The 25,393-nt window shown below is 39.5% G+C and overlaps 1 protein-coding gene across 23 annotated transcripts in view; it reads right to left on the bottom strand.

The window, feature by feature from the left end:
- KIAA1217 (KIAA1217 ortholog) overlaps positions 1 to 25,393 on the bottom strand; it is a 749,802-nt gene that overhangs the window by 82,442 nt on the left and 641,967 nt on the right. For 19 of the 23 annotated variants that reach the window (XM_074324916.1, XM_074324914.1, XM_074324912.1 and 16 more), the window contains 2 exons: positions 22,715 to 22,913; positions 18,783 to 18,876 (listed from right to left, as the gene is read on the bottom strand). In XM_074324916.1, the coding sequence (XP_074181017.1) occupies positions 18,783 to 18,876; positions 22,715 to 22,913 (293 nt within the window). Of the gene's footprint in view, positions 1 to 6,864; positions 6,885 to 9,107; positions 9,473 to 18,782; positions 18,877 to 22,714; positions 22,914 to 25,393 lie in introns of those variants that run through there. The other 4 variants (XM_019754190.2, XM_074324919.1, XM_074324920.1 and 1 more) reach the window with 3 other exon arrangements.

Raw genomic sequence — 25,393 nt, 5'->3', positions numbered from 1 at the left:
ATAGAATGGACAATACCTACTTTAATATATTCTCATGAAGGTGGAGAGAATGACACATTCTCTTTTTGAGCTCAAAGAGCTCAAGAAAGAATGTAGATGCTGAATGCAGCCAACGTAAGAACACTACAGTGTGTGTTCTTCTTGGACACTACATAGTCCAAAGCATCATCCTTGAGAAATAAGTCCAATTATATGCCTTAGGCTCACATTCAATAAGGTGCTTTTCCTCATTCTCATTCCCAAATGAATTGGCAATTGTGAACCCATATCAAGCTAGATAAGACTTTCCATCCACTTTATACTGGTATGACAAGTAGGTTCAAATATCAATTATTTATAAAAATTATGAGATGAGCGATTACCCACATCTCCTTCCCTTTCCATCTTATCACCTCTCTTCAGGAATAAAAAGAGAACCCCTGTCATCACGTGCTTGTGGCAAGAATACAGGTTTTGGTTGGTGAGGAGCAGGCAAAACCAATTATTTTAGCTAAAGACAAGTTTCTGAATGCTCTCAGAATTTTAACAATATTGTCCATTCTAGTCCTGTCCCGCATTTGTATTAAAAACAATTTGATGTGTGTACTTTAGGTTAGTTCTTGATAGAAAAAGATGTATCTTGTTGTATTGCTCAAAAACATTTTTTAGCTTTTTTTTTGGGGGGGGAATATAGCAGTGTGGTGATTTAATGAAAATGCAGAAATATTTTGTTATTGAACATATATGTCAAGACAGCCTTGCACATATATTCACTGTATCTACTTTAAAACATAAAAAATATGCTTTGGTAGTTTTTATATTAAGATGTACTGTGTATATGAGTACAATTCTGTAGATAAAAATTCTCTGCCAAAATTAAAGAGATCAAAATACCACCTGACTCATTTTTATGCTCTAGTCACAAAGTGATACTGAATAGAAACGTATTAGCATTTCACTAAATTTCTTCAGATCATTGTTATGAATAATAAAAATACAGACACATTTTAAAACAACATATTTCAGTCTTAAAATGGTCAGATTAACATAATTATAGCCTTAGGTTGCCAACAGTGGCACATTTCTCATTTTCATGAGAATGTGGAGGTTCTCCCAGATCGCAAGCTAATAGGCTCCTTGGTCTAAATATATATAGTAAAATCTGCAGTAAATTTCTGAAGCATTAAGATTTGAACCCTGGAGATATCTAGTGAGTAATTTGCTCTGGAGTGGAGCAGATTTTTTTTCTGTTTGCAGTTACACAGCTGCTAAGAAATATATATTTTTAGATTTGCTTTTAAAAGCAAGCAAACATGGTATCCATTTTGTGTGTATCTAGAATGTTCTCTCAGTCCCTGCAGCAATGGGTCAACCATCTACAGAATGTTCTATTCAGTTGCCTTCCTCCTTGGAAGTGAGTGCAAGGAACGACACTAGATACTCATCCATCCTAGGAGAAGCTATCAGAACATGACTGTGACACCTGACACTTTAGGGGAGTGTTTCAGGAAAAACATGCATTGGAGTTTAAGCCCTGTAGATCAGGCCGCTGTTATTTCTGAATTACCTCATCACTGACATTGTTATGATTTCTTATTGTTGTTTGGGTTTCTCTTTGGCAGCTCTTCCTACTGTATCAAGGGCAAATGAAAAGGAACAGGTTCAAAGAGTTAAATCAGAACAAGGGAAAGCATGACCTTTGATTTCACAGGAAAAAAGAAAAATAAAAAGAAATCAAGTACATGTGTCGATCAGCCAACTTACTGAAACATATTTTCTGTATTTCAGGAATATGGAGTGAGTTAGTGCTACATGGACAATGAGAAGGGGTCCTCTAGCTTAAATGATGCACTGGATATTCACAACTTTTACCTGAAAAGGCCTTAAATAAATAAATAAATCAACACAGAAATTATTGAGTCAACAGCTCTTCTTTTGTGCCAAATAACAAGGTCTTAAGAACTCTTAAGCAAGAATTCTATTTGATTCTGACATCAAAATGTTTCATTATTTCAACTGTATGATCTTTAATGATGTTTTACCCTGTCCCCTCCCCAAACACCCAATTTGGTCTTTGTCTTAAAGCCTTAGTTTCTACACTTTATTCAATAACAAGATATTGTCACCATTTTGGCCATATCCTCACACCAAATGCACTATCTAATGCACTCATTTAATGTTTTTCTTTAAGTCAATTTTAAACGGAATTTTTTCTTACTTGTGACAAAGCAATAATATTCATTAACTCTGAAGTTCTTTGCCTTACTTAGCTTTTCAATACTCATTAAAACAACATTATATAATTATTAACATTTAAAAACCTGTTTCTCTGTGTGTCACCTAAAATCACCGGCTCCAAGTGAAAAACACCTTTGAAAGTAGTTCAAGTAATGGTACATTAAAGTTTCAAACAGAATTACTGTAGGAGCCATTTGCTTTAGCAAAGAGGCTGACTTCTGAAAATAGCACTATAACACTATATAAAACCCACTTAAGGCAATATTGTTTTATTCAAAGTATCTCATAATTTGAACCAGCTGATGTTTTTCAGTTGACTTGATGGCCCACTCTCCTTCAATAAAATATTGGATAATCTAAATCTGGTTAGTTCAAAATCCATTTAGTTTTGGTCTATGCCCATGCATTTCTAATTAATGAGCTCTGGCCACACAAAGGTATTGTGCTACTATCTGGACAGTAAGTGAAACCAGGCTATGCTCAAATACAACTATGGATGGCTAAAGAAGTCAAATATACAGTGTTTGCCTAAATTAATCAAGGAAACAAATCTTGTGATTTCCAGTCAAGATGGGGGAGTAGGTAAACGCTGTGCTCACCTCCTCTCACAACCACATCAAAATTACAACTAAACTACAGAACCACCATCATGGAGAATCACCTTCAGTCTAGCTGAACAGGAGCTCTCCAACTAAAGACACACAGAAGAAACAACCTCAGGACTGATAGGAGGGGCAGACACATAGAATGGACTGGTCCCACACCGTATGTGACGTTATAAATTGGGAGGAATATCTTGGCTGCAGAGGAGCAAGGGGTCCCTGCCCCATACCAGGCTCCTCAGTCCAGGGCTGGAGAAGCAGCTCTCTCCCAGACAGAGGAGCTGGTGGAAGCACTATTCCATTATGGAGCCCTCTCCCCCGCCCTCCTCTCCCCCCGTGGTGTGCAGACACAGGCAGCCGCCATATCTGAGTCTCCATCTACCTGCCTAACACCATTCGTTTGCCCTGCCTCAGGTGATTCCTGGAGACCCCATCCCACCCAACTTTCAGACCCATCTAACTTGCATCCAGTGGCTTTTCCATACAAATGGCCTGCCTTGACTCATGCTGCAGGATTTCCTAAAAATCTCTCAAGACTTCACAAAACCCAAATAAGCAGTATCTGGCTTCGGCATGTCCTGGAACTCTGGCTGAGCAGCCTAACCCCGGCACTAGTGACAGCCGGCCGTGGTTCGTGGCTTGCCCCTTCAGGCACCTCCAAAGTCAGAGTGGATGGTGGCCATCTGTGGATTGCTTTGTGGCTCATGCCAGGCGGCACCCAGCAGGGCACAGGCTGCAGTTGAACTTGGCTTGCAGTGGGTCCTGCCTTCACAGGAGGCCCTAGGGCTGACACACCTGGTGGCCATCTTCAGACCAAGTCAGAGCATCACCCGACCATCTCCAAGGACAACACACCCAAATGGCAGACTGGGCAGGCACCAGAGTCCCACTAAAGTGAATCCAGCTCCGTAGGATCAGCCCTTGCATCACAGGCTCCACTGTAGTCACAGCCAGTCCTCACAACCAATAAACCTGAAGGTCAGTTTCTCCCATTGACTTGCAAACAGCAACCAAGGCTCAACTACAACAGGAGGGCACACATAACCCACACGTGACACACCTGGAGCACCAGGCTCTGGAGACCTGGAAGACTGTGTCACTGGGCCCCATAGGACATCTACTACATAAGCCACTCTAATAGGACTGGGAGACATAGTAGCCCTACATAATACACAGAAACAAACACAGTAAGACAGCCAAAATAGGGAGAAAAAAAAAAAAAGAAAACATGTCCCAAATGAAAGAACAGAACAAAGCTCCAGAAAAACAACTAAATAAAAGGGAGACAAGTAATCTACCAGACACAGAGTTCAAAACATTGATTATAAGGATGCGCAGTGATCTCAGGGAGAACTTCAACAAAGAGATAGGAAACATAAAAATGGAGATAAAAAACATGAAAAAGAACCAGTCAGAAATAAAGAATACAATAACGGAAATGAAGACTACATTACAGGAAATCAACAGTGGATTAGATGAAGCAGAGGATACAACCAGCGATGTAGAAGATAAGGTAGCTGAAAACACCCAATCAGAACAGCGAAAAGAAAAAAGAATCCAAAAATATGAGGAGTTTAAGGGGTCTCTGGGACAACATCAAGTGTACCAACATTTGCATCATAGGGGTACCAGAAGGAGAAGAGAGAGAGCAAGGAATTTGAAACCTTTTCAAAGAAGTAATGACTGAAAACTTCTCTAACTTGGCAAAGGAAATAGACATACAACCCCAGGAAGAACAGAGAGTCCTAATCAAGATGAACCCAAAGAGGCCCACATCAAGACACATCATAATTAAAATGTTACAGGTTAAAAACAAAGAAAGAATCTCAAAAGCAGCAAGAGAAAAGCAGTTAGTGACCTACAAGACAGCTTCCAAAAAACTATCAGCTGATTTCTCAACAGAAACTTTGCAGGCCAGACGGGATTGGCATGAAATAATTAAAGTGATGAAAAGATAGAACTTATAACCAAGATCACTCTACCCAGCAAAGCTATTGTTTAGAATCGAAGGTCAGATAAAGAGGTTCCCAGACAAGAAAAAGCTAAAGGAGTTCATCACCACCAAACCAGTATTACAAGAAATGTTAGAAGGATGTCTTTAAGAAGAAGAAAAAGAAAATGATCAAATATATGAATAATAAAATGGCAAGAACTACATATCTATCAACAATTACTTTAAATGTAAATGGTATAAATGTTCTAATCAAAAGACATAGGGTGTCTGAATGGATAAGAAAACAAGACCCTTACATATGCTTCCTACAAGAGACTCACTTCAGATCAAAAGACACACACAGACTAAAAGTAAAGGGATGGAAAAAGATATTTCATGAAACTGGCAAAAAAAAAAGAAAAGAAAAGAAAAGCTGGGGCAGCAATACTTATACCAGACCAAACAGACTTTAAAACAAGAGACACTGAAGTACCCAGTAATCCCACTTCTGAATATTTATCTGAAGAAACTCAAAACGTTACTTTAAGGGATGTGTGCCTCCATATGTTCATTGCAGCATTATTTACATGGCCAAGATATGAAGGCAACCTGGGTGTCCCTGAGTGGATAATGGAGAGGTTATATATATATATATATATATATATATATATATATATATATATATATATATATATAACGAAATATTACTCAGCCATAAAAAAATGAAATTTTGCCACCTGCAACAACATGGATGGACATAGAATGTATTGTGCTGAGTGAAGTAAGTCAGACAGAGAAAGACAAATGTCGTATGATTTCACATATAAGTGGAATCTAAAGAACAAAATAAATGAACAGAAATAAACTCATAGATACAGGGACCATTTTGATGGTTGCCAGACGGGAGGAGCGGGGGTGGGGTGGGAGGTGAAAAAGGGGGAAGGGATTAAGAAGTACAAAGTGGTTGTTACATAGTAGTCATGGGGATGTAGGGTATAGCACAGGAATACAGTCAGTAATATTGTAATAACTATGTAGGGTGTAGATGGGTACTACATTTAGTGGGGGATAGATGGGAAGGGTTTGGGAGGCAGGGTGACAAAGGTGAAAGGATTAAGAAATACAAATTGGTAGTTACAAAATAGTCATGGGGATGTAAAGTAAAGCATGAAGAATACAGTCAGTAATATGGTAATAACTATGCATAGGGCCAGGTGAATATTAGACTAGTCAAGGGGATCACTTAAACTATAAAATGTCTAACCACTATGCTGTATACCTGAAATTAATGCAAAATAATATTGAATGCCAACTGTAGTTGAAAAATTAAAAAAGGGGAAAAATGGTGAAGTGGCATAAGGTCCAAATTTCCAGGTATAAAACAAATAAGTTATGGGGATGTAATGTACAGCATAGGAAATAGAGTCAATAACATTGTGACAGCGTGGCGTGGTTCCAGATTGTTGCTGGATTTGTCATGGTGATCACTTCTTTAGATATATAAATATTGATATACAACTGAAACTAATATAATATTGTATGTTAGCTACATTTTAATAAAAATCTTTAAAAAATTTGTTAAAAACTCATGAATAAATCTAATGAAAGACATGAAAAAAATAGAAAATAAACCTTGTGAGCCCCAGAGGGTGAGAACAGAAGCAGGGGAGCACTGGAGATGGACCAAAGGTTGGTATGAGGGGCCAGTTGGCCTGGGATCCAGCCCTATTTTTTTAACTTCCTTATTTTCTGGTCTTAACCACAACTGACAAGTGGAAGGGTTATAAGAGATGGTGCGTAATACTTTTCTACATGTAAAACCCTGTCATTCCAAATAAGCCAGGCCTGTTTCTTCAGGGTGCCACTGACGCAGGTCAGATGTATTTCCTCAGTCACAAGTCTACAGTAGTCAGCTCTAGTTCCTCAGAAGACAGAGTATCACTCCTGCAAATCACACGCAAGCAAAGGGATCACTGACCCCACAGGATAAAAGCAGGGCAGAGAGGCAATGGTTTACCAGCAGGTGATACATATCTTAGAAACATTTTTTTCCTCTTTATGAATGAATGTGTGCATTCCCCCAAAATTTATATAAAAGTCATACCTGCTTACCTGACAAATTTTAGAAAAGGCATGAAGAAAAGAATGGTCACCTGGCGCTTTGTACAGGGTAGGATCTTGGACCCCAGGGAGCCTGTGCTGATGTAATAAGAAACAAGCTCTGAGATTCCGGGCTGCCCTGATGGGGACCCACAGAGGACACAAAAGCAAAACCCCAGGAAGAAAACAACAGGTAGGTGCAGGGGATCAATCTGAAAATACCAGGACATATGCTCCCAGTCAAAGGCAATTTCTGTTAACATCTATATTTATAAGAGCTATGCAAAGGGATATGGCTGGGATATCAAAGGACAGAGGGTGTGGCATAAACCTCTCCTGACAGCTTCAGCAAGACACAGAGCTCTGGGGAGCACACGCCAGTACCCGCTGAAGGAGGAGGAAGGTCCTGCTCCAGGCGACTTTCAATTGTGTTGGTTGTTTATCCAGCCCCAGATTTTATGCAGAAATAGGGTTGGAAGCAAGTTGCCTTGATTCTGAAGCAGCTGCATGCTCTGTGGATGCTGCTGGCATTACTTCACATCACAAGTCACCAGGAGGTTTCTGCGGCCGAGTGGATGGCTCAGTCTTCAGCAGGGGAGCAACAGACCCAGCCACTTCTCCTGGATCCAGACCCTCCACCCTCATTTTTTAAACATTCTTCCTGTCTGCCTCCTTTTAGAAGCCTAAAAGAGCAGCAGGCAGGCACATGTAGGCAATCCCCATTCAAAGACACTTTCTCACTTCCGAATCAAACTCACGTATAAGCTCCCTGCCCTATCCTATGAAAATGGTTTTTATTAGTGACACAGCACATGAAGCAAAGAAGAAAGCAGTGAGGAGGAAAGAGTCATTTATCCACAGTGCTTTTTGCTATCCCCACCCTATCTGAGGTTCACTGTTTTCATTTCATCCCAAGTAAATTATAACCAGGTCCCTGAAGAACAAGCAATCTGTTACTAGGTTTTGTAAGCTAAAGAGCTAAAAAACAAAAAAACAAAAAACAAAAAAAATTAAAAAAAGAAATCCAAAATTGTTCAAAATAATGTATCTTGAAGACAAATAAGTTACTTATTTGTTATTATTACTCTCCAGATAAATGATCTGTACCTGACTCCAGACTTGGAGCACTTAGCTCCTGGTAAGTCTGTGCAGTGTAGGATTTTCAAACAAGGACTGTAGAGCCAGCCTGGGTTTGGATCCCAGCTTTACTACTTACTAGTATGTGATCTTGTTACTTAATCTCTCTCGGTCCAGTTTTACAAAAACTTAAGTCAGTTATGACAGTACCTATGCCATAGGGTTACTATGATGACCAAATTAAATGATATATATTATTTAGACCACATTGGATAACAACTTCTCATGCATATTTGCTCATCTATAAATCAGGATAAAGCTATCCACAGAGTTATGGATAAGCAGAGCCATGCACATATGTATTATACCTTTAAAAGGAAACAGATTGATTTAATAGAACATTGCTCTTATTAAATTCTTTTAAAAGAAATAAATGTAAATTTAAAAAAAAAAGAAATAAATGACTGAACTATTGCAAGAATAAGACAGAATAGTTATCTCAAGTAAACATAATTTCTGCCAAAGACTCTTTTCAGGCAATCATTAAACTAGATGGAATTATATCTGCTGTGTCAAACTGTAGAAGTTTTAAATGTTATTCATAAAGCTTAAATGGCTATTTCTTTTTAAAAACTGTCAAAATCAAGATCAAAGAGCTACTTTTATTTTAAAATTTAAAGTGTTTTTCACAAGGAAAAACCAACAAATAATTTTCCCTAGAATGTTGAAGGGCACACACTAACTTCCCCACCCCCATTTGTACCACACCTTCAAATTTTCTACATTTGTCTCAGAAACTAAATGCAAGTCAAAATCTTCATGAAAACACTGAAAATTGTCACGAAACACATACATCAATGAGATCTGTACTAGCAAACGATATTGACACTTTAAATCCTTTTCTAAATTATAAGGTTAAACAGAAACTAGATCACCAGATTTATAGATTGGAGGCAGCCCAATGTAATTTAAATGGATTTTTAGGAACAGGCTAACGCCAATAACAAAGAAGTATCCTTCTAAGCAGTATGCCTGAAGTTAAAATAAAAACCTAGAATTTTAATTCCTCATTGAATCGAACTTGCATGCAGAAGACCTGACTCAATTCAATGTCAGTGTGCCACAGCATGACAAAAAAATTCTGAAAATTATATTCGGTTACAAGGCACAGTTCTTACCTTACATCTTCCATAAATCTTTCTCTTCTAGAAGAAACTTTCTAGACTTGCAGAGACCTTGAAACCATCCATCTCTCGCATGCTTCCAGTTCTGCCTGTCTTTATGGTGACTGAATTGCAAGGCTTCGGTTTTTTTTGTTTTTTTTTACAGAAGGAAGCTTTTAGTCAAAATATGTGGTTTAAAGGAGCAGTATCCACCCTTGTTAAAACTATTTCACGGACATTCAGAGGTTTTGTTTCTACTCTATGAAAGTTAAATCTGAGTAGGAAGGCATTTTTCCTGTCCCGGAAATCGGCATAACTAAAACCAATGCTGAGCTAACGAGAAATGTTTCTTCCATGTGTTCCGTCTGGCAGAAACTGCAAGCCATATCAAGGAAACACGTGATGTTTATAAATACAATATGGCTCATGTTGTCATAACCTCTCAATGACAAAAAGGAAAATAAAAGTGCAAGGAAACCAAGCAGCCACACAGCAGGAAAGATGAGATTTGTATCACTTGGAAGCTGCATATCAGATGTGCATATATTACTCTTTTTTGCTTCTTAAAAATAAAGTATAACTGGAAGCAGCAAAGGAGGAAGAATATATCTACCTTGTTCTGGATCGCCACTGTATCAAAATGTGTTTGCCTAGCTAATCATTTCAATAAGAGTACCTCCTTACCAATTCCAATAGAAACATCTTTTGCCTGTCAGAAAGACATGGCATAAAAGGGACATAATGACATACATCGCGCATAAGTGAGTTCCATAGTGTTAAGTCAAGCAAATAACAGAGAATGAAGGCAAGGATTTCACATAGCCTGGAACTAATGTGAAAATTATAGATGTCTGGATCAGTATCGATTATGGACTTTCTGACCTACTAGATTGTAAGATCTGTGAGAGCAGTTACCATACTCGGTCACTATCACAGTTTACCCTTCAACGATGCGAGGGTTAGGGACTCTGCCCAATCCCCACCCCCCAAGCAGTCAAAAATCCCCGTTTAGCTTTTCACTACCCCAAAACTTAACTACTAATAAACTACTGCCAGCCTGGAGGCCTTCTAATAACATAAATTGTCAATTAACACATTCTTTTTTGTATGTTATGTGTATTATATACTGTGTTCTTACAACAAAGTGAGCTAAAGAAAATGTCATTAAGAGTCATAAGGAAGAAAAAATGCATTCACAGTACAGCGCTCATTTATTGAAAAAAAAACCTACATATAAGTGGACCCACACAGTTCAAACCCGTGTTGTTCAAGGGTCAACTGTGTATCTTCAGAATCTTGCGTACGAGTGTGACCCAGGGAAGTGATTCAAGGCACAACAGCTGGGTGAGTGAATCAATGAAACTTCACAATAAAGGAGTCGGGTTAACTGCTCTAAAATCATCACTCCTACTACGTAAGTTTGGAGGTATTTGAAATACTGATTACTAATTCAATCTAAAAGCAAGATTTGTCCTACTGAGTTATAAATAAAGTAACATGTGTCTTATTTAATTGGTTATCTGGAGATTAGCTTACTTTTTACCATAGGGGAATTTAACTCCTGAAAGTAAGATGCAGATATGTGTGCATTTCTGACAATCACTTATTTTAATCTGACAAATCCGTTATTCTTATATTAATCTTTAGGGCTAGTCACTGCTATAAAATATTGATAGAGAATTTTGTTAGGACAGATAGACATTCTTATTTTGGTCAGGAACTACTTCTGGGATAAACTACGGAACGTGTTGTATACCTCAGATGTTTCCATTTACAAATCATTGTACTGATCTTACCGTTTATTTCTCCGAAAATAAGACCTAACTGGAAAATAAGCCCTAGCATGATTTTTCAGGATGGCATCCCCTGGACATAAGTCCTAAAGTGTCTTTTGGAGCAAAAATTAACATAAGACCCGGTCTTATTTTGGGGGAAAGACGGTAGTAAGAGAAGGTATTATCTGAAAATTTGTGACAGGGAGAGTGCTTGAAGTGGGCTCCCTTTTCATCCAGACATTTAGTGAGAATTTTCTCAGAGCAGGACACTGTCCAAGGGAAATTGCCCCTAAGCAGCTTAGAATTTTAAAAGGAACTTACGATGTGTACAGCAATAACTACAAGGCAGGCAGGAAAAGGTGAGTGGACTAAGAGAGGAGGGTGAAGAGGTGAAGTTGTGGGGAAGTCAGAGGAGAAACAGTGGTGAATGAGGCTTGGAGAAGAGAGAAGGAAGAGGAGGCTAGATAAAGATAGTGGCTTTTGAGTTCGGTCTTCAAAACAGGATGGCACACGGACACTGATGCTTCTGTAGTGGGAAAGGGCAGTAGTGACCACTGGAGTGAGTAAGAAGGCCAGTTCTGGAATGGCCTGTCTGGCTCTGAATCCAGCTCCACTTCTGACATGCTGTGTGGCTTTGCGCAAGTTCCCTAACCAACCTGATCCTTAGCTCCCATATCAGAAACAGGGGGATAATAAGAACTCCTCTCACACTGAGTTGTTTTGAAAATCAAATGAGCAAAATTCTCATTTTTCAAAATGCTCAGCATGGTACCTGGCACAGAGTAAGTATATCATGAATGTTAGTTAGTAATGCCACTGTCATTATGTGAGGGCAGGGAATACCGCAGTGGTTGGGTCAAGGATGACCTTGAATGAATGAAAGGAAAATTAGCTAGGAGTGTTTTCGGAAACTTCCATTTCTATGGGATTCTCTTCTCTCCCATTCTTATAGGATTATTTCACTGCCACCCCTGCCCCCAGTACTCCCAGTTCCCTACCCTTCTCAACCAGAACACTGCCCTGTGGGAAAAAGAGCTCTATGGCATGGCCACTTCACATATACAGAGGGTGCCAAAAAAAGTGCATACACATTTTAAGAAAGGAAAACACTGCATTAAAATTGTAATATTCGGGCTGGCCCGGTGGCTCAGGCGATTGGAGCTCCGTGCTCCTAACTCCAAAGGCTATCGGTTTGATTCCCACATGGGCCAGTGGGCTCTCAACCACAAGGTTGCCGGTTCAACTCCTCGGGTCCCGCAAGGGATGGTGTGTTGCGCCCCCTGCAACTAGCAACGGCAACTGGACCTACATATGAGCTGCGCCCTCCACAACTAAGACTGAAAGGACAACAACTTGACTTGGAAAAAAGTCCTAGAAGTACACATTGTTCCCCAATAAAGTCCTGTTTAAATAAATAAATAAAATTGTAATACTCAATACATACCGATAAGACAAGATGAATACAAGTCAAGTATATACATTTTTTGGCACCCCCGATATATACTAAATAGGCACATCCTTCTTTTTTCCTTCCTTCCTTCCTTCCTTCCTTCCTTCCTTCCTTCCTTCCTTCCTTCCTTCCTCCCTTCCTATTTAGTGACATATCTTTTTAACCTAGTCAGAAGAGAATAGAATGGATGAAGTCAAATATAAAAGATGCCATGAAATAGACACATAATAGAATTCAGTGAAATAAATATTTAAAAATGATATTTCATGTGTTGTAAAATCTTATTAAAAGCATCATTTCAAAACTTGCAAAACTTAAATGGAAATATCAAGAAGGGGAGGCTGTAGGCTTAATCCAAAGGGTCAGAAAAAACTGGGTTCAAATCCGATGTCTAACATTTACTGGCCTCAGTTGTGTCACATGTAAAATAGAGTCAGCATACTTACTGTGCAGAGTTGTTGACTAATTTAAATAATACATAAAGAATTTAACACATTGTGTACTATGTTGGCACAAAAAAGTCTATTATCCTACACCCAGAAAAACAATGGTATAGAATGAATATCTTGATTCCACAAAAAAATTAATAGAGTTCACATAAATTATTCCAGTTTTGCCCTCCCAAAAAGACAAAGTGAAATGTGTGACAAAAAGAAGATGAAAGCAGAAAATTAAAAAAAGAGGCCAGGAACAAAGCCAACACACAAAATACATGTCGTCAAACGCCTGTACACTTGCTGTGCGTGGGCCACAAATTTAATTCTAAGCCTTAGAGTAGCAACACAAAGAGGGAAAATGATCACTTACAAGATTCAGAGAGTCCACACGATAAAAATAAACCAGGAAAAGAACAACTATTTCTGGTGATGAGAACAGAGAGATACTTTTATAGTGAGTTCTCATTAATGACAGAAAATTAATACAGCATTTGTAACACAATCATTAACAGTACTCAAAGTATTGTGTTGAGTAAGTGTTTACTTTCACCATGGGTAAGACACCACAACTGGCTTTCGGATGGATACAAAGACAAATACGGAAATGTTTGTGTCTTTGGAGAACTTACGGTCTTGTGGATGAGATGAACATCCATCTAAATGATTATAACACCAAGAGAATGTGCAAAATGCCCCCTAAAAGGGAAAGATTAATTCTGACAGAGCATTAGAGAAAGCTTCATGGAGTAGGTGGTCTTTTATATGGCCTCTAAAAGCAAGTGTTTTCTTTTTTTACATTTTATTATGGAAATTTTCAATAATTTAAAAAAAGCTGAGAAAATAATAAAACAAACTGCCATCATCCAGCTTTGACATTCTGCAACATTTTACCAATTTTGTTTCATCTATTTTTACCTTTTTGGTTTGCTTTGCTGGAGTATTTTAAGGCAAATCACATTCATCGTGCCATTTAGCCTGTAAATACTTTAGTATGTCTCATTTTTATAAACACAACCACCAATCCATCATTATACCCAACAGAATTACCAGTTATCCTTAATATCATCTGATTCCTAACACATGTTTAAATTTCCCAAATAGTTTCAAAGATGTCTCTTATAATTGGTTTGTTCTAACCGAGATTCAAACATGGTGCACATGTGGCATTTTGTTGCGATAGCATAGAAGAGACAGAGAAACATAATAGTGCCCTCTCCTACCCTTTTTTCATGCCACCAATTTGTAGATAGAACTGGGCAATTGTCCTGTAGTATGTTAGATGGGTGACATTTTGAAAAGCAGATATGTGGGGCAGGAGAGTGCATTTCAGATACTTGGAGTAAGAACTGCAAGGCGGCTCTGCTTGGGTGTTGGGGTGGAGATGATTCTCAACTTTGGCCTGGGCTGGTCTTTGCACAATGGGAAGTTGGGCTTAGGGAGATGACTTGGGAAGTAGAGTTGGGAGACTGCTTAAAAGCTGCTGCATAACTAACCAAGAGAAAGATAATGAACGTTGTACCTGTAGCATTGGAGCAGTATTATCAGGAGCTTGAGACGTGGAGCCCAGTTGCATCAGTTCAAACCTCAGTTCTGCCTCGCTCTAGTGCGTGGCCTTGGGCAAATTTCTTAACATACCTAAGCAACTGTTTCCTGAGCTCTGAACATGAATGCTTATTCCGATACCTGCCTCAAGGTCTTGTCTTGAGGATTAAATGAAATTACTCAGAAAAGTGGTTAGTAAATGCTCAAAAAAGTTAGCTATTACAATAGTGGTGCAGGCCATGGCAGGAGGGTCATCTGTACCAGGCCTTGCACAGTAGACTGGCTCTGGTGATTGGTGGGATGTGCTGGGAAACAGGAGTTAAGCTAGTGAATCACTGAAAACTCAACTTTTTAAACCTCTACTCCCCACCCCTCAAAACACACACACACACACACACACACACACACACACACACATGCATGCACACATACACACTCACCATCACAATCATTCACTCGATCCCTCACAAAGATAGAAAAACATGGAGGAAAAGTGCTTGGAAGGAAAACAAAAAATTAAGACTTTTTTTCTTCAACAGGATACACTAGAAACACTGGAAGACTATCCATGGGGAGATAACCACTTGGAAGTTGAACACTTGTGTCTTGAACTCTTAGGAAATGGCAGAGCTAGAGATACAGTTTATAGGATCATCTATTTTGATATAATGGTTCAATCAGAAGTAGGATAGAAAATCACAAGTGACCAGGTGCAGATAACAAAAAAAGCAAATGATAAAACACACATGTACAGACTGGGGAGGCCTGCCTGAACACACTGACGACCATTTAGGGGGCATAAGGAAGAGTTAGTGAATAAAAGAGGCTGAGGTATGTCTGAATGTCGGCAAGGAATTTGGAAATGGCAGAGAATGGAAATCAAGGTTTCGAATCAGACCGCTCATCGGTGTCAAATGCAGAGCTCTAATAGGAGAGGTCTGGGACGGCAGTGACTGATTTAGGTATTAGGAAGTCATTTAAGATGCAGGGACAATTCTGGGGAGTGTGTTCTAAATCGAAATCTGGAAGCTGTCTATATACAAGTGAAAATTAAAGACATACAAGAGGAGAGAACTGAATAATGGGAATAAAGCATGTGAGAGGATAGAAAAACCTGAGAACTGAAAAAGGCACTGGGTTTGGGGACTAGGAAGTCACCGGTGATACCCTTTGAGAGCTGTGGAATGGAATGGCTCATCTTTGAGTTGTACATTTGTGAATTACAAACTCGTGAGTACGTATATAATTTTTGCAAAAGGCATGGTGAGCTCAGTCCCTTGGGAACTGAATTATCAAAACTATCTAATGTAACAAAACAAAAGTTAGGCGACGGAAAAAAATCAGAAGATGGGTATGCTCAGCTCCAGCAGAGAACCACAAGTCTCATTAGATAGACTAGCCTCAAGAATGCTCAGCTAGATGCTAAATGAAAAAAATTAGACACATGCTTTCCCCACCAAGCATATATTCCGTGCGTGCCCACAACCTCAGTGTTAATACTTTTTAGTCTAACATGTTCCCTGAGTGATATACTACCATCGTAACACCGCTCAGGAGAACTGACTGTTTTAGCTTAGAGTCTTCCACTTTCCTTCCTTTCACAGGCAAGATATTAAATGCATTGTTTAAGGAAAGTTACAGAGGCCCCTGCAAAGTTCTGGCCTTGCTGTTGTTGTGTCTCTGCTTGGTGCAACCAATGTTTTTCATGATATGCATGTGTTTGGGTAATGTATGGGCAGCTGGAGGTCTGTCCCAGGTTGCCTCTGGAGGCTGGTGACATCCGGCACAGGGCTGCATAACTGATGCATCTGAACAGTTATCATCAAATTCCTTCACGGCCACGTGCACATTGCAAACATACGGGAGGATGCAAGCTCCCCTAAATGCCCCGTGCAGCTTGGTTTAGTCTACTACAATTCATCCTTGCCCTGTTCTTTATTTCTGTTCTTCACTGTGAGCAGTGGGGTTATGCAGCTGTGCTCCAGACAGGGCTCAACAAAGCTTTCTTGCCTTTAATGGCAAGGCAGCTACATCCAGGAAGCAGAGAGAATTTCAACCTTTAGAGCCAAAAGGTGAGGCTGAAGGAATTCCATGTCTCTTAACTTCTGGAACCTGTAATGGGGCCAAGTTACAAACTACAGGCACGATCACACCTACTTGGTTTTCAAACTGTGTTCTATTTCATATTCCTAAGTCGTCTTCACGGACACCTAAAAGCTTTTCTGCGGGTTGGATGGTGAACATTTGTTGTCTCCTCATCTGGAGACAATAGTTAATTTTCTCACACACAAAAATGCAGTCTTAAAGTAGGGCGTGGGCAACATAGACAGTGATTGCGAGGGTCTTGCCTAAAGTAAAAACAGAACAACTTTACTGAAACCCACAGCAAAAGTTCTGAATTCTAATAAGCTTTGTCCATATGGTTAATATTTGATTCTCTCCATGCTCACTGCTGGTCTCTTATGTAGGTATCACATCTGCTTAAGAGTTAAAACAGGTGTCCTCCCCAGCCGTAAACAAGATTTTCAGAGGCGATTCTGGGACCCCTGTGTGGACTCCATGTAAGAGAAACAGAATGCTGAGCACCATGGAACTCCAGTTCAAAGGCTAGACATATCAAACATAAAGATTTCCAAGGGAGCAAAGACTCTTAAGAGCGTCAATGAGAAAGAGAGTAACAAAGTAGAAAAGGCAAAGGGTTCTGTAACGTTCAGTCCATGCTTTATGATTAGCACGACTCGATCTGTCTTCACATGGGGCTGGTTTACATTTGGAGTGTAACTGGCTAAAAATAAACCTCAAAATCCTAGACTGTCTGAAGTAGCAACATAGCCTTCACTTCAAATCACACATCATTTCGGACATAAAAAAGCAGCAGTTGAATCTGTAAGAGGCCTTTTCCTCCAGAAGTGTAGGCTCTGATCCCACAATGTCATCACTCATATTCCAGGCCAGAATTACACAGAAATCCTTCCAGCCCTTTCTATTCGGACGCCTGGCCTTTCGGTCCTATACTCTGATACCCTGTGAGGTAGATGATATCCACTTCTGAGATCCTGGAACCCATGACCACGTGGGAAAGGGAGATGAAGGTAGTTAATCAGCTGACCTTAAAATAGGGAGACTATTCTGGAGTATGGGTTAGGCCCAATGTATTTATAAGTGTCCTTAACAGTGGAAGAGGGAGGGTTAGAGATGTGATGATGGAATCAGGGCCAGAGAGATGCTATTTTGCTGGATTGGAAGATGGAGGAAGAGGGCTGCAAGCTGAGGAATGTGGGTGGCCTCTAGAAGCTGGAAAAGAGAGAAAACATTCTCTCCAGAGCTTCCAGAAAGGAAAGTACATGTCAACGTCCTGCAGATGACACCTTGATTTTAGTCCACCTATATTGGACTTCTGACCTCTAGAATGGTAAAATAGTAAATCTGTGTCATTTTAAACCACTGAGTGTGTAATAATTTGTTACAGCAGCAATGGAAAACGAATACACACTGTCAGGAAGTGGAGATGGCTTCACCTCAGGAATTCCAACTCCAAGACAGAGAGTGGCTGGGTTTCTTTGGCAATAAAACCTATTCGCTTACTTTTTCTAGTTGAACTCCAGCATCCAGCCGAGTGCTAATCCTCAGAAAGGATAATATAAACTAGTATAGCACCTTCTAAATTTGTGTGTGTGTGTGGAGGGGGGAGGTACAGCTGGCGAAGCTAATCTTACTTTGTTTTCTCCCATTTTTTCCTGCAGAGGAATGTAGCACTATTGTTAGAAGCGCTATCCCTTTCTAGTGGACCTGCATTAATGTGATTTTAAAAATGTTCCTTCTCAGTTTAATCTGCTCTTTTTTCTTCAGAACATCCCCGTGTGCTTTGAATGTTTGGATAATCTTCTGAAATGATCTAAATCTAGAGAATTTTAGCCCCCAAATCATGTAGGTTTTTGTCCTACACCTTCAATATAATTCAGGTAAGATTTGATAATATTTAATACAGTGCAACAATAACCAGGCCTAAATTAGAAGGTGAATAATTTAATTAGAGAATTAGGGCTTGGAATAGCTGGTGTAAGAACTTTAATAAATTTTACATGCAATTATACTTGATTTTTGCTTTTGTTTTTTCATTGTTACTTGTATGCTAGCTTTGTTGTAATTGGAGGAAAAAATATCAAGAGATCCTCTGAAGAAGTTAATAGTATTATGGACCAAGGACTTTTTTATGCACAGGTTTTTCAGGATTCCCTTGGAGTAAGGACAAAACTAAACTTCAAACTTAGAAATGAATGAGGATGTGTGAGGCCCTATTTCAATCCCTTTGCCCCAAATAACCAGGAAATCGGATTTCTCTACCAAGAAACAAATAATGAGCCATCAGATGAGATGAGCGGTGGGAACCCCGAAACCTGGTGGTGGGATGTGATTAGATGAGGAGCAGCAGGAAGGATGGTTTGACCCACTGAAATAAGATAAAAAATAGAACAGGAACACTTACCCTCATGTCTCCATTCACAGTTTTCGGCGTGTGATTGAACGCATGTGCAGGATCCTTGTTGTACACTTTGAGGAGGGATCTGTCCTGAATGTTCCTAGAATCAAAAACATCAATAATTATGGCAGAGGAAAGGAGCCTTACTTGGGCCATTTTGTTTGTCTAACCAGAAAAGTCGGGAAAAGACAGCAGGAGACAATCCAGCTATTGTCCACAATCAACCAGACAAAAAGTTCTTTTACATAGAATAGGCAAAAAATAAATAGGGAAAAGAAGAAAAATGACTTCAGTTTTTCTTCCTTTTTTTTTTGTTTTGTTTTTCAGTCAAGTATTATTCTTTCTGTGTAGTTCTCCACCCATGGATATCGGATGGCATGAACTTTCTTTCATGATTCTGAGCAAGGAAAGATAACACTTTAAGAAACAATAAAGCTCTAACATCTACAATATGTTCAAAGAGATTTGGTTAATATTTAAATATTTAATTGCTTACTTTACCCGAACACCTGGTTTTCTGCTTATCTCATAATGCACACAAACGAAGAATGCTTTTCCCCCCTTCAAACTGTTTTGGCAAGGGAGAAAACATTTATTTGCAGTCCAGAAAAAAAAAAATACCACAAAGATCAAAACTAGTATCTTTACAGTATCTTTTTTCCCTCCCATAGTGAGTTTTTTTAAAAATACATCTCTACATACAAGTTGAATTACTGGACGCACAGGGTATTTAGAAGGAGTAGCAGCAGGTAAACGCTTCCACTTATCTGTCTCTCCTTCTGAACCCAGCATTTAGAGACGGGGAGTCAGTCATACCAGAGCAAAGAATACATCTTGCTCAATGCCTACCTTAAAATTATTTAAGAGCGTATGAATGTCTACGACGTCCTTCTCCCTGCATATTCAGCTTTCATCAGCAGAAGGCCACCCAAGGCACTTACAGCCCAGCCCCTATGCTTCTGTGATTCCTTCCAATGCCGGTATGGTGTGGTGTGGTGTGGTGAGCTCAGGGAAATGTGTGCAGGAAGACGCATTCCTTTCCTCCAGGTGCAGCCACACGTTTTGTGGGCTGATCGCAATCACTGGGATTATTGGGCTATGTTTTTGTTTTTAAACGAAGTGGAGGATTCTTGGACTAGTCTTGCTTCCCTCTTTTAAATACCCGTCAGTAATTGCTTTGAAGCAATGACTAGTCCAAGCTTGCACGATTGCTCCAGATTTCAAGCAGCTCATTAGAAGTCGACTTAGGGGGGAGTGTGCAGTCCTTGTTATTAGAAAGGTCTAGGCTGCTATAAAGGGGGGAGTTCACAGAAGGTAAGAATGTGGGGATTCACTAAAAGAACTCACCCTGTGGCTTGGGGGAAAAGTCACAGTAACGATGTGAAGAAACTGAAAACCATACTTGAACCATGAAAAAAATTTAGTGTGTGATTCTAAAGGTATTTAAAATACATGAGGTGGGTTCATGATTAATTTAGAAACATGTTCGTCCAAGATGAACCAACAGTAAAGGCTCAGATTGCATTTACTATGGCAACATTTACCACAGCATTTCAACCTGAACTCTCTGTAGCATTTCTCTAAGGAAAATATGGGGAACCCAACACAATGATGAAATAGCCAAACATTTAACAAATACACTATCTCTTCAAAAAATACTGAAAGGTGTGAAATGAAATTTGTCTCTGGGTTTAGATGAAAGCCACTGTCTTCAGTTAAAATCCACATGATACTCTTTTTGGGGGAGAAGGGAAGTCCTATTTAATGGTGATGGTGGGAATTTACTCAACCATTCAAATAAAATATAATTTAGGCATTTTATGCATAAAAGAAATAGAATAATTCTTTGGAAAGGATGTACATGTGATTATCTAACATATACATTATACTCACCACCAAATAAAAATATTCTCCACTTAAATTTTTTAGACCCATTTTTATATGTAAATCAAAACACTGAAAAAAGTAAAATTCTAGACGAATTTGCAAATCAATGACTTCCCACTTAAACATTTTAAATGAGATTTTTTAAAAACAATCAGGCTATCAGTACATAGTACTGCAGAATAAGGGTCAATGAGATCATCAGTTTCACAAATATTAAATGAAAAGTGATCAATGTTAAAAGTGATTGTTTCTCTGAAGCACTGCTTTCATCTGTATCACCCAAACTGCATTAAAGAGGCTCATCTTAGTGGGATGTTTGGGGACCTTTTCGTCTTTGTCCTCCCTCCCATCTCTTTATTTGTAACTACCTAAGGACACTACCAAATAATGCATAACGGAAGTAATAGTAATCCTTTGAGGCTTGGGCTAGGCTATAGAATATTGTGACTCATTATAATATACAAATTCTTGCACAGGCTGTGAGACAGTGGAGTGCAATTATTCATAATAACCTCATCAGCCTTGAGCTCCATAATCAAAAGTGGCTTTGCCTACTTTCATGCTTATTTATTTTTACTGTATCCCTCAATTCCTCTAACTGCAAAAGGCAGAAATTCAAGAAGACTTGTAAAATGCCATGTCCATGTAAAAACACCACATAGGATTATGTTACTGCAAACATACTCTTTAAATACAATGCGATTACTTCTTGTTTAAGTTTATGCTTTGTAACCTCACATTTTTTTTTTTTTTTGGTGACAGTCTGATTAATAATTTATTCCAAAAAACAAACACGAATTTTCTGATACCCATGAATATTTAAACATGGTTTTAAAAAGCAGGAAGGTCATGCAACAGATGTAGCACCCACCTTAGGGCATGTGTCAAACTTTGAAAGCCCTAAATTACTCACACACCTTGGCACATGCAGAAATATGTCATTTGTGATCATTATTAGATATTTATCAGTTTACGTTATGCACTAGCAGCATAATTTTTAAAAAGTGGTTTCCACTAATTCCATAATGAAGAAACAGGCCAGCCTGCTATCTGCACAGGGCAAGGAGTCAGAAATCCAAGTTGTGGCCCAGATGAGTTCAGGAGGGAACATTCTGAGGGAATAAAAAATTGTTGACCAAGAATGTGGAGTCAGGTTTGGGGTTTGGCTGGTTAATGAACTGGCTGTGTGATCCTGAATAAGTCTGTTAACTTTTATGCATCTGAGTATCCTGTTCCATAAAATGGAAAGGCTGGATTAGTCACTAAACAATTTTTTTAAGTTCTGAAATGTTTAGAGGCTACACTAGCAACTGCTTCTTGGTATTGATTTAAGTCCTATTTCTCAGGCTGTTTGGTTGGAACAGATCAGATGGGGTCTCTTCTGCTCTATACACAATACCACTATGGTCGATAACGACTCTTTTATTTCCATGCCATCTGCATAGCAGGAGTCCATTTAGCCTTGCTTTACAGTATATCCTACTGGGGGCCCTGGAGAAAGCCCACTTGGAAAGTGAGATCCTTTGGTAAAGGCCAACTATTTAAGAATCAAATGGAAAGAGAGAATACTTCTCAGCCCCTTTTCTTGTGGACAATAACAGCCCACGGCTCTTATTCTACCTTGTTCATGTAAAGAATGACCTAAAAGGCTCTGGCTATGAGGGAAAGAATACTTCAGGAGGAGTTAGGCAAGTTCCAGTCATACGTAGTGCCCTCAACTCTTATGATATATAGATTGTGTCTCTCCACCTGGGCCTTAGTTTCCACAACTCTTAGATGAACAGTGGACTAAATCATTTCCTATGTTCTTTTCAGATGTAACATGCAAAAATCAATGTAGGAGAAGTTTGTCTTCACCTTCGTAAACCACACCTTGTAAGTGAATTGTAGAAAACCAGACAATGAATTCACACCTGGATGAGATAAGCCGGTAGGTCAGGATAATAGCAATGCTTTCCTCACTGGGACCTGGAGAGGTTAGGACCCAGTACAAAGTGTAACAATGCCAAATGCACCATGGTGGACACAGACACATGGCGTTAGCTACTCACCTCACATCATTTAATTCATAATAGATATTTCTGCTTTCATCTTTGATGTAAATGGCGACACTGGGCGACTCCAGCATTTTCATGGTGAGCTGCTGTGGGAAGGCACTTACGAAGAGAGCACGGATAGTGTCCGCGCTTGTGATTTCATTCGGCATCCTGAGCTGCTTGGTTTCATCTCCGTACTGGAGATAGAGAACTCCTGCACACAAAATGAACACAGTAATCAAGCACAGACCAAGACTCATAGGACATGTAGCAGAAGCAAAGCCACATCTGTCCTGCCACGTGCAAGGATGTTCAGGACAAGCTTGGAAAGCACGTGACGAGAGATGTATGTTTGGAATTTCCAAGGAATGTACTCTCTGCTTATTTTACAAGTACCCGCTTTCATCCTTTGGAGTCCAGACAGGTGTTAAAGAGGCTAATTTTCAACTTTTTTAAAAAAACCAAAAAGACAAGAAGCTAACCTCTGGTAGCCTAAAGCAAAAGCCAATACTTTATTCCCTTGAAAGGTATATTTAGGAATTTGACTCCATAGGGTGATTTTTCCCCCATGTCTTTCATTAACTAAAAACACATTCATTATAACCATGTATAAGATATGTAATTTAAGTTTTTATAATCTACTCAGAAACATTTTATTACTTTCCAGTGTACAAAGCAATGTAATAGTTAGACATTTAAACCCCTCATAAAGTGATAACCCACCCCCAAGCTACTACCCCTCTGACAACTTACACAGCTGTTACAATACCATTGACTATCTTCCCTATGTTGTACTCCACATCCCATGACTATATATACCTATATATTTATAGTTGACATTCAATATTATTCTACTTCAGCTCTTCAGGGGTATAGCACATTGGTCAGGCATCTACACAGTCTATGACGTGATCCGACGTGATCCCATCTGGCACTTTACATGATCTTTATAATATTATTGATTATATTCCCCATATTGTATTAACTACCAATTTGTATCTCTTAATACCTTCACCTTTTTCCCCCGACCCCAACCCCTTTCCCATCTATCTCCCTGATAGATCTAGTACTTATCTGGCACCATACCTAGTTATTACAGTATTGTTGACTATATTCCTTATGCTATAACCTACACCCCCATGACTACTGTGTAACAGCCAATTTGTACTTCTTAATCCTTCCCCCTTTCACTGGTCCTTAAACTCCTACCCCCCATCTTAAAGAAGTCCCTCTAAGAATCCTTGTAATACTGGCTTGGTGATGATGAACTCCTTCAGCTTTTTCTTGTCTGGAAAGCTCCTTATCTGTTCTTCAATTCTAAATGACAGCCTTGCTTTGTAGACCAATCTTGGTTGCATGTCGTTGCTTTTCATCATTTGGAATATTTCCTGCCAATCCCTTCTGGCCTGCAAAGTTTCTGTTAAGAAATTAGCTGACAGTCTTATGGGGGCTCCCTTGTAGGTCACTAACTGCTTTTCTCTTGCTGCTTTTAAGATTCTCTCTTTGTCTTTAACCTTTGGCATTTTAATTGTGATGTGTCTTGGTGTTGGCCTCTCTGGCTTTATCTTGTTTGGGACTTGCTGTGCTTCCTGGGCTTATGTGTCCATTTCCTTCACCAGGTTAGGGAAATTTTCTGTCATTATTTCTTCAAAAAGGTTTTAAATTCCTTGCTCTTTTTTCTCCTTCTGGTACCCCTATAATGTAAATGTCAGTATGCTTGATGTTGTCCTGGAGGCCCCGTAAATTCTCCTCGATTTTTTTGGGTTCTTATTTCTTTTTGCTGTTTTGGTTGGGTGTTTTCTGCTATCTTATCTTCTACATTGCTGGTTGGATCCTTTGTTTCTAATCCACTGTTGATTCCCTGTAATATATTCTTCATTTTCATTATTGAACCCTTTATTTCTGACAGGCTCTTTTTTATGGTTTCCATCTCCATTTTTATGAGATCACTGAGCATTCTTATAACTATTGTTTGGAACTCTGTGTCTGATAGATTGCTTATCTCTGTTTCGCTTAATTCTTTTTCTGGAGTTTTGTTCTGTTCTTTCATTTGGGACATGTTTCTTTGTGTCTGCATTTTGGCTGCCTTCCTGTGTTTGTTTCTATGTATTAGGTAAGGCTATGTCTTAGTAGAGTGGCCTTATATAGTACGTGTGCTGTGGGGCTCAGTGGCACAGTCTTTCTGGTCACCTGAACCACGCACTCCAGGTGTGTCCCTTGTATGGGTTGTGTGTGCCCTCCCCTTGTAGTTGAGCCTTGGTTGATAATTGCACATCAATGGTAGGGACTGACTCTTGGGCTCACTGGTTGTGAGGACTGGCCTTGACTACAGTGGAAGAGTTGTTGTGCAGGGGCTGATCCTATAGAGCAGGATCTGCTTCAGCAGGGCTCTGCTGCCTGCCCAATCTGCCCCTTGGGTTTGTCGTACTTGGAGACTGCTAGGTGATTCTCCAGCTCGTTTTGAAGCAGGTTTCTGGGGCGCCAGCCCCAGGACCACCTTGGAGGGAGCCGGCTTAGGTCTACTTCAGCCACAGCACGTGCCACACCCAGAGCCACCTAGCAGGAGCCAGAAAGAAATCCGCAGGTGTCTACCACCCGTGCTGTGCATGGAAGCGCCTTGAGAGGCCAAGCTGTGAACCAAGGCTGGCTGCCACTAGTGCCAGATTAGGGCTGCTCAGCCAGAGGAACAGGATA

This window comes from Rhinolophus sinicus, linkage group LG02 (genome assembly GCF_036562045.2).
Source record: "Rhinolophus sinicus isolate RSC01 linkage group LG02, ASM3656204v1, whole genome shotgun sequence".
NCBI classification, from domain to species: domain Eukaryota; kingdom Metazoa; phylum Chordata; class Mammalia; order Chiroptera; family Rhinolophidae; genus Rhinolophus; species Rhinolophus sinicus.
Note: the sequence above shows the minus strand (reverse complement) of the source record. Positions and strands in the feature narration are given on the sequence as shown.